Source organism: Neoarius graeffei, chromosome 8, assembly GCF_027579695.1.
Source record: "Neoarius graeffei isolate fNeoGra1 chromosome 8, fNeoGra1.pri, whole genome shotgun sequence".
In the NCBI taxonomy this organism is placed as follows: Eukaryota; Metazoa; Chordata; class Actinopteri; order Siluriformes; family Ariidae; genus Neoarius; species Neoarius graeffei.
In genome coordinates this window covers 93798068-93808026 of record NC_083576.1, presented here as the reverse complement: position 1 = coordinate 93808026, position 9959 = coordinate 93798068, and the positions used below count along the sequence as shown (strand labels likewise).

Below are 9959 nucleotides of genomic sequence, written 5' to 3'. Positions count from 1 at the left end.
TAGGTGGTAATTCATGTTAATGAACACTGAACAAGCTAGAACCATCACTGACTTTCAAGTAATTCAACACTTCAGGGTTTAATTCAGTACTATAAGTTATAATAAGGGCGGCACGGTGGTGTAGTGATTAGCGCTGTCGCCTCACAGCAAGAAGGTCCTGGGTTCGAGCCCCGGGGCCGGCGAGGGCCTTTCTGTGTGGAGTTTGCATGTTCTCCCCGTGTCCGCGTGGGTTTCCTCCGGGTGCTCCAGTTTCCCCCACAGTCCAAAGACATGCAGGTTAGGTTAACTGGTGACTCTAAATTGAGCGTAGGTGTGAATGCGAGTGTGAATGGTTGTCTGTGTCTATGTGTCAGCCCTGTGATGACCTGGCGACTTGTCCAGGGTGAACCCCGCCTTTCGCCCGTAGTCAGCTGGGATAGGCTCCAGCTTGCCTGCGACCCTGTAGAAGGATAAAGCGGCTAGAGATAATGAGATGAATGAGAAGTTATAATAAATCCAGTATAGTACTGCTAATTCAGTATTATATTAAACACTCACAGGTGTTGATTCTGGACTATGAGTTAATTCAAAACTGTAAGAGGAAAAATTCAGGACTGTATGGTAAATCAAGACTGTAGAGATTAATTCACAGCTTTCAGAAGGCCTGGCTAAGATAAAATATAAGGTGCGGTGTTATAACTTCACCCTTTACCCAAGGATAATGTGGCCTCTGAAGTTGTGCGAAGTCCCTTCATCAGCCGTAAGCAAGATGGATGCCAAGGCCAACTCTTAGATCCATAAATGGCTTGGGCTACCACGGTGCTTCTCAGCAGCAGGCCTGTATGGGCATAATTCTCTCCAACTACCCCTGAAATCCATCACCCTTGGCTACAGGCAGGAGAAGGTCAGGCTGGTGATGGAGTTAAGGGACTCCTCGGATAGTGCTGTGAGAGATATGCAGGCCAATGTACCAACTGGAAGGAAGTGGAGAGCTGAGGAGGAAGTACAGAAGGTGGTGAGCAGACTGCAATACCAGGAGGTGGTGGGAAGAGTCCAAACAGGGCAGGGAGGCCTTGGTTGGGGTGAGCCACCCACCCTATGGTCCAAGGCAGCCAAGAAGGAGAGGAAGGATTTGGTTATCTCTGAAGTGACCAAGATGGAGCAGGAGGAGCACAGACTGAAGTCTGTAGCCCAGGCTCAACAGGGGAGATGGAACACATGAGAGGGTGTCGTGAGCCGAGCGATCACCTGGGCAGACGTCTAAAAAGATGCCACAAGTTTGCATCAGTTTTCTCATTAGGGCAACCTATGACACCCTACCCAGCCCCCAAAACCTCCACCAGTGGCTTGGAACTGAGCAAAGCTGTGACCTTTGTGGGACCACCAATGCCACTCTCCAACACATCCTATCCGGCTGTAAAACTGCCCTGACCCAGGGTCGGTACAGATGGTGACACGACCAGGTGCTCAGGAAGGTGGTCGAGGAGAGATGGCAGGAGGCAAACCACGACAGACCAAGAGGTATCCAGCAGAGCATCCACTTCCTCAGACGGGGGAGTCTCCCCAAAACATCAGCAGGAGACCAGCTCCTAACCTTTTAACATCAGAGGTGGAGTGGAGCATGGAGGTGGACCTGGGAAGGCAGCTCCACTTCCCAAGGGAGATCTGCAGCACCACGTTACAGCCAGACATGGTGCTGTGGACACCAGTCGGAAAATCTGCTCTACTAATAGAGCTGACAGTGCCATGGGAAGAGGGGCTGGAGGTAGCCCACGAAAGTAAGAAGGCCAAGTACGTAGACCTGGTTGAGGAGGGCAGGGAAGGCGGATGGAGCATGAAGCTCTACCCAGTGGAGGTGGGGGTCAGAGGATTTATGGGAGGCTCCACATCACGTCTCCTGAAGGATGTGGGGTTGCAGGGAGCCAGACTCCACAGAGCCATGAGGGAGATTTCAGAGGAGGTGGAGAAGGCAAGTTTCTGGCTTTGGCTGAGAAGATGAGACAAGTCTTGGGGAAGGAACATCTAAGGAGGGTAGCTGCAGGGGGTGACAGGGAAACATCCCTGGAACTGCCCCGCCACCAGGAGATGTTCTGGGATAAGGGGCGACACATCAATGAGCATTGGTCCCCAGCTGAGGACCCTACAGCTACCTAGCTCCATGGTATGCGGTCTGGCCTAGGCCAGACTCAGGAAGTGGATGCCCCTGCCATGCACAGTCTGCCACGGTCACCGGTGGAGGTGCGACAGGCCCAGAGCCCAGCAGAAATACCATCTACTCTGTATAGAACAGTACTATAAAAAACTTAACACTACAGGTGTTAAAATTAATTTTATAGGAATGAATTAACACTGTAAGGGGGAAAATTAGCATACAAGTTAATTCAGTAGTACTGTACAAGTTAAATCAACAATGTAAAAGTTAAATTGGTAATATGAATTATTCTAGTATTCAATACTGTAAAGAATACAATTCAGTACTATATAGTAATTTAACACCCTAAAGGAAAAAAAAATCAGTACTATAAGTTATTTTAGCAATGTAACGTGTATTAAGTAGGTGTTAATTCAGTGCTATAATTTCATTTGCCACTGTAGGTGTTTATTCTGTACTCTAAATGAATTTAACACCGTAAGGAGAAATTTCAGCACTTCAACACACTCAGCGCTCTACTAACTGCGCTGTGTGTGTGATTATTAAACCCCGACCCAGCACACACTCAGCTCTAGTCCTCTGTAACACTCACAGTGCTGATGTGGTTCCACATGTTCTGAGATGATGGAGCTGTTGGAGCAGGTTCTAATCGAACACGTAACTGAAACAGTTCCGGTTAATAATAATCACAGTGTTGCTTTAAAGGTAGACTGACTTTCAGATTTTTCAAGTGTAGGTCATAAAAAGAATTTTCCCCAACACCCAATTATTTTTGTTTAGTGACCGAAAGCTACTGAATTCGAATCACAGACTTCCAATTGTATTCTTTTTTTAAAAATAGAACAATTAATGAATTTATCTCCATGTGTCCCTAAATTCTCGGCTATTTTTCCTGCTTCACCATGACCCAATACAAGATACTACGTCATGCATCACGTGGTGGGCTTTCCCCGTTCACGCAAGGCATTGTGGGATATAAATTTGAAACAGGAGAGAAAAATGGAGGACGTGAGTGTGCGAATGAAACGTGAAAGAGTGACTACAGTAATGGAAAGAAAGCGAGAAGAAAAGACGTTATGTTATATACGAAGGAAAGGAAACGCAGGACCAAACTAATAAATATGGGCGCTCAGCGAGCACCTCGGTGTGATCAGCTGTTCGTTTAGCGACAGAATGATGGAACTGTCAGTGCACGCTCAAAGGGAAACCTGTAGATGGCAGTAATGCAACACTGTGGATGCCAGCTGCCATAAAACCCAAAAGAAGAAGAAGAAGAAGGTAAACCTGCGCATGCGCACACGGACTTCCTCTGTCTGCTTGACTGCGCCAAGTGAGCGATTTCATGCACATTATTTGCTTTAATCCCCTCAAATTAAATAACTTCCCAGCCACAGAATGGCCTGATATTTTGTGAGATGTTACAGAAATAAACAGATATCACAATCACCACATTTCAGACGGAACTAAATTTCACTGATTTTATGAAATCGAAAGGCCATCTAGCTTTAATTATCATACCATTACACACCAGGTTAGGAGTCAGGGGGTAAATCCACGTCACACTGCACATTCACACAGCAGGTCCTCAGTGTTAGACTTCTTATCTGTTGATGTACTGAACACACACACACACACACACACACACACACACTCTAAATCAGACATCCAGCGACGCCGTCACACTCAACACACAGCAGGTGGCTCGCTGGCAGTGTGAAATCCGACTCGTCTCGTCTCACACATGCCTCAGGGTGCTGTCTCTGAAATAAAGGCAGTCAGGGTTTAGCTTCATGCTCTTAGGAATATTATGATCTTATTTAAAATAAGGTTTCTAAATATATTTTTTTTGGGGGGGGAAATGTTTGTATTTACTTTGAGAACAAAAACAACTTTTCTTCATGTAGCCCAAAGTGTACTAATGTCTGTTCCTGAATTCAGAGTTAGGCTTTAATCCTGAAATTACACACATCAGTATTCAAACCTAACAAAACACTTTAGAGTTATTCAGAAGTTATGTGAAAGTTACGTGTACGGGGGTGGAGTTTTATCTGAAAGGGGTGTGCTCAATTCGAGGAGCCAGTGATTGACAGTTTAACATAACCATAATATGTCATGCTTTGTTTGTAAATACACACACACCCACGCGCACACACAATAGAATATCATTTGAGAATAAAATTACATACATGATTCATTGGGGATAGATTAGAAATAAAATTAGCTCATGTTTAAAGTCATTCAAATTCTGTAAAGCTGCTTTGCGACAATGTCTATTGTTAAAAGTGCTGTAGAAATAAACTTGACATGAATATCACACTGTTAATTAATTAATATCAGCTGGGAAAAGGTTTTCCATCGGAGGAGCTGCGTCTTAGAGATAAATCAGAGAATCATCTTTATCTGGAGGAGTGCATATTTTCTGGATAAAAAGCTGAATGAAGTTAAAGTTTCTCTGTATGTGTATCAGATGAGCGCTTGGTCAGATTCTCCTTCATACCATGAGCACGTTTTCTTTAAAGAGCAACAAATTCACACCAACACTGTTATTTTATTAATTAGGCCAGTGGTTCTCAACCGGGGGAGCGCCCCCCTGGTGGGGCGCGGAGGTACTCCAGGGGGGTCGCGAGTAGGCTTCATGTATGGAGGAAAAAAAAAATCTGGGGCTAACAGGCTATAGTAGCTAAGCAGATGCAACACATTTACCCATGTCAAAATGCAGGACATTGGACTATTACATACAAATCAATACTATTATAAAATCTATCATCAATCTATCATAAAATCTTGTGTGTGTGGCCGCATCAGTCGGGGGAACTGTGATATGTTCCCAAGCCTTGCAGACTTTATCAGTAATGCAGGCACTTCCCACGATTTCTCATCTGTCTTTCAAGCAGCGTCAGAGCACCTGTCGGTAATGAGAAAACAGTTTGCGGCATACTTCACAGAGGATTATCGCTCTTTTGCGTGGGTTCGAGATCCATTTGTGTGTACTGCTGACGAACTTCCAGTTGACATGCAGGAACAGCTTATTGAGCTGAAGAGTGACAGTAGACTTAAGGCAGTCTTCACCTCATGCCCTCTTTCGACATTCTGGGCAGCATTGATGCAGGAGTACCCGCAACTGTGTGACGTAGCCTTGAAACTGCTCATCCCATTCGCATCGACCTACTTGTGTGAGGCAGGATTTTCAAAAATGACTGCGCTCAAAACGAAATATCGCAATCGTGCGCAAATTGAGGATGACTTGAGACTGTGCTTGTCAAACATTTCGCCAAGAATCGAGGATCTTTGTAAGGCAAAGCAGGCTCAGGTCTCGCATTAACGCAAATGCAGATCACAAAGGCACAGTAAAAAGTAAAACCTAAATTCACGCCTGGTCCCAATTCCCAATGATATCAATAGCCAGCTAATGATAAGCCTAATAAAATACCTAATAAAAACACTAATAATAATAATAATAATGATGCCTATTAATAATAATAGCATAATAATAATAATAATATCAACAACCAACAACAGCAATAATAATAATAATAATAATAATAATAATAGGCCTAATAATAATAATAATGCCTGAAAGAACATAAGTCTTGTACTACTGCCAACAGCTTAGTAATGATAATAGGCCATAATAATAATAATAATAATAATTATAATAATTATAATTATAATAATGCCCGAAAGCAGATTAGAAATGTGGTGCTACTGCCAATTATAACAATAGCCTAATAATGATAATAGGCCTATGTATTTCTATGGAATGGATAATGCTACTACTGCTGCTACTGCTACTACTACTACTACTAATAATAATAATAATCTAGCCCAGGGCTATCTATCTATCTATCTATCTATCTATCTATCTATCTATCTATCTATCTATCTATCTATCTATCTATCTATCTATCGGTCAATATAAGGTGCTGTAGGTCGGGTGGCGTCACTGCGGGTGAGTGTGTTTGGGGGGGGGGGGATGGGGGCGGGGCGAGAAGAGGGGCCCCCAACTGCAATGAACCAGCTTTGGTGGGGCCCAGGTTGCAAAAGGTTGAGAACCCCTGAATTAGGCAAATCAAAATACTGCCTCGCTGTCACATTACTGTCACATTAGACAGCCTCCTGAGACGGCATTTGATTTAGTGGCTGATGGTTTCATTAAATCTCAGGCACTTCTGCTGAAGAAACATCTGGTAACCTTCAAGGAATGAACTACACGCAGGAGAGTTTAATAATGTGAGTCTGAAAATCCAGAAAATTCACTACAGCAGCTGCGGAACCCGACTCTGAACACCAGGAAGTTTCCTCATGAAGATACTGATGTAAATTTTGGACCGAGTGAACGGCTCTGGATTCTATGGTTATGGCTGGATTACAGATATAAATATAATTTTAAAGTGATGTTTGTGTTCTGGCCAAAATTTCTCAATTTGACTTATTGATGAAACTCTGATTCCTGTTGGAACATCATACAAAACAAGTGAAGAGAGACAACAAACTGACTCGAGTGGAATTTACCTTTATCGAGTATTTACATTAAAGGAGTACACAGCACGAGGAGAACACACAGCGTAGAAAAAAAATGTAATAATAACAATTTTCATAATCATCTAAGATTATATCAGCAACGCATTACAACAATCACAATCACCTCGACTGGACGCTTGAAGGCTCAAACAGGAATAAAAAAGTTAAAGCCTCGAAATCTTGAAACATTTTTACAACTTATCAACATTTTAAGCTGCATAAAATGATCCTACTCTGTATAACGGATCAGCAGATTCTCAGCTGCAAAAAGCTGCGTTGATCTTCCAGCTTGCACAGACTTCGTCTTTTCAAAATCTAAACGAATGGGGAAAAAATAAGTTTTTGAAAATTGAAAGGTTAAAAGTTTTCACTGGATAATATTCTACATTTTCAAAGATGATGAGAAATGGCTCCTGAAGAGAGATGCAAAAAAGAAAAAAGAAAAAAAGGCACAACAACAACAACAACAATAATAATAATAATAATCCAGAATTATTCACAAAATAGTTTCTAAATAATACAGGGAATTCATAGAAACACATGTTCACATATTGATAATGTATTAATTGATGTTTGAGGGTAAAAAGGTAAATAATTATCATTAAGTAAACAAAGCTCAAAATGGCTGACATGACACCACTATTTACTTCACATAAAAATTAGTTAACTGGTAAAATTCTGAACGGAGACTGAAAAGTAAGTTTTAATATTTAGGATAATGCTGTCATTTAATTTCTGTAATTTGTCTGAGATTATTTTACTCATGGATAAAACAAACAAACAAACAAACAAACAAACAAACAAACAAGGCAGGTGAATTTCTTTACCACTGCAACAAACAATCTTTAATATATACATTAACTTGATGCTGAAGTTTATGGTTTGTTCATGTTAATGCATTAAATACTAAAATATTATTATTATTATATAAAGAAAATAAAAAGTAAAACATTATACAATCAATTCTGTTGATTTTGTTGACATACAGCATACTGCATGTTCCATACCTCTGATAACCGTGTACAAGCTTTTCAGAGCTGATTTATAAAAATCCACATCACTGTCTGGAACGTATCTCCTACCATCTGTGGAAGAACATCACAACAAACAGAAGAGGTTTCCTTTAAACACACCGCGGTTTATCTGTTTCTCAAATACTGTACGAACAAGAAAACATGAAGGAGATGGAGAATAAGAGACCAGAGCTGAATGAATGGATGGATATTACACCTGCTGTAGGTTCTTTATGGTAGTTAATGTATTATAGTTAATATCATATAATCCTTTAACTCTGAAACATCGGGCCAGTGCTCATTTCCATCTGGATCAAGTTTCATATCTGTTTCCTGCTGGGTTTCAAGTGGAGAAAGTTTATAGATTTATTTCAAACAATAAAGTCACCTATAAACACTAAACTGGAGGATAAACACTGTACTTGTTCACTATATTAACCTGTAGCTTCAGCACACAAGAAGAAAGAAGTCTTTAAATCTCATATGTACATGTCTATTATAAAGAAAGTGTATTTTTGGTCCAAAGGAAGAGGGATTATTTAATTCTCATGAAATACCATGAGGAAAGGACATGTAATTTTTATTTCCAGTGGTGCCTCAGCTGACTCGGTGTTTGGAGGCATAGTGGATAAACAGCACTCAGTAATAGAAGGTATTGATTGTGTTTAATTAAGTAAAAGAGTGAACACTCACATTTCCCCTTCAGGTACAGCATCGACTGCGGTCCCCAGTTTTTAGTCAGAGTCGCCTGGAGAAACAATACGACACGTTACAGCAGAACAAGCCTCACTTTAATGATAAAGAGGTAAAGCCTTACCTTCTGAACGCAGTGGGACTCTGTGAACAAAATTACAATCAGCACTGAGCATGTCCATAAAACCTGCACACGCGGCATCTAGTAATGAAAAAGACAATCTTTATATTATTGTTCATATAGTCAGTAAACACACAAAGTTCATATAAAGGTTTAACGAAGCATAACAAAAGTATTTACCATGTTTTTCATGTGAGGCGTAGTGGAGTGTGATGTGTCTGACTGCGTTGTCTGTTTTTATCCCCATCAGGAACACCAGGACTCCCGGTTCGATAAATTCCCACTGTGAGAAACGACTGCAGCTCCAAACTGCCCCTATCATGGCAAAAACATCCGTATTAACCCTCACACACACGTCTGACGTCAAGAACACACAAAATGGATAAACAGAGGTTCACCCTACCTATACCCAAGTCTAAAAAAATGTAAATAAATACATAAAAATCACAACACTTTATAAGCTGTGGAGTAAAACAAGCACCACAACCGTGGCATTTATTTAAAATAAAAATAACAAAACAGACTTTTCTGGGAATAATAATAATAATAATAGTAATAATAATAACAACTGACAATCTTTCATCAAATGCTAAATTCTTTGTTAAAGGCTGACAGCTCAAATATACCATACGTTTATAAACAACAAAGTGTCAGAAAAATAAAATAAATATTTTGTAAGATGTAAATAAATATATGGATCATTTCAATGCAGCAGCACAAACACCAAATATAAAGTTCAAACACTGAATATAAGCACTGGAAAGATCAAAATAATATAGAATAGAAAAAAAAGAAGAGAACAGAATCTTTCTATCTTTATAAAAAATTATAATGCAATTTTTGTACATATAGACACCCACATTTAAAACACACACATACATACACACATATATATATATATACACACACACACACTCAAAGAAATACTGTAGTTAGTGTTGGTCATTTTTAATATAACTTTCTTTTATAATAATAATAATAAAGTTCACAACTCAAGTACAAAACTAATTACACATAAATAAATTGTCACAACCTCCAAATCAAATGTCAAGCATCTGCGTTTAATAAGTGTGTGTGTGTGTGTGTGTGTGTATCATAGCTCTATCTGTGTGTGTGTTTGAACATGAAGTGTTTTATCTGTGTTAGACAGTGTCCGAACTCCTGCAGAGTCGCTCGCTCAGCCTCAACTAGAGAGCATTCATCCTGCTCCACCTTCTCAGCCACAGCCAGCAGACAACCAGATGTGGCCTCTACAACAGTGTCAGTGATACACGACACACTGCTCCTGTCCACACACACACACATTCAGAAACAAGTTTAAATCATTTAAGAGCTCCAGAACAGGACAGTGGGTTACACACGATCTCTTTCCTCACTTAGTTCTGAGGTGTTTGTTGTTGTGTTCGGGGTGTGAAGACTTCTCCTCTGCACTGTTCTTGACCTTAGTCCTGCTGTAGTTACTGCAGCTCTCACACTTACA

The 9959-nt window shown here is 40.5% G+C and overlaps 2 protein-coding genes across 2 annotated transcripts in view; both read right to left on the bottom strand.

Moving 5' to 3' along the window:
* Positions 1-6861: 6861 nt before the first annotated feature.
* Positions 6862-8560, bottom strand: LOC132889965 (spexin prohormone 2-like). The gene is given in 4 exon segments (XM_060926767.1): positions 6862-6956; positions 7660-7737; positions 8359-8413; positions 8483-8560. Coding segments are annotated over 4 exon segments (306 nt in total).
* A 1020-nt stretch (positions 8561-9580) lies between these two features.
* Positions 9581-9959, bottom strand: part of tesmin (testis expressed metallothionein like protein) — an 18614-nt gene continuing 18235 nt past the window's right edge. The window contains 2 exon segments of the mRNA XM_060926766.1: positions 9581-9758; positions 9841-9959. The exon segment at positions 9841-9959 is cut by the window's right edge and continues 24 nt beyond it. Coding sequence (XP_060782749.1) covers positions 9581-9758; positions 9841-9959 — 297 coding nt within the window.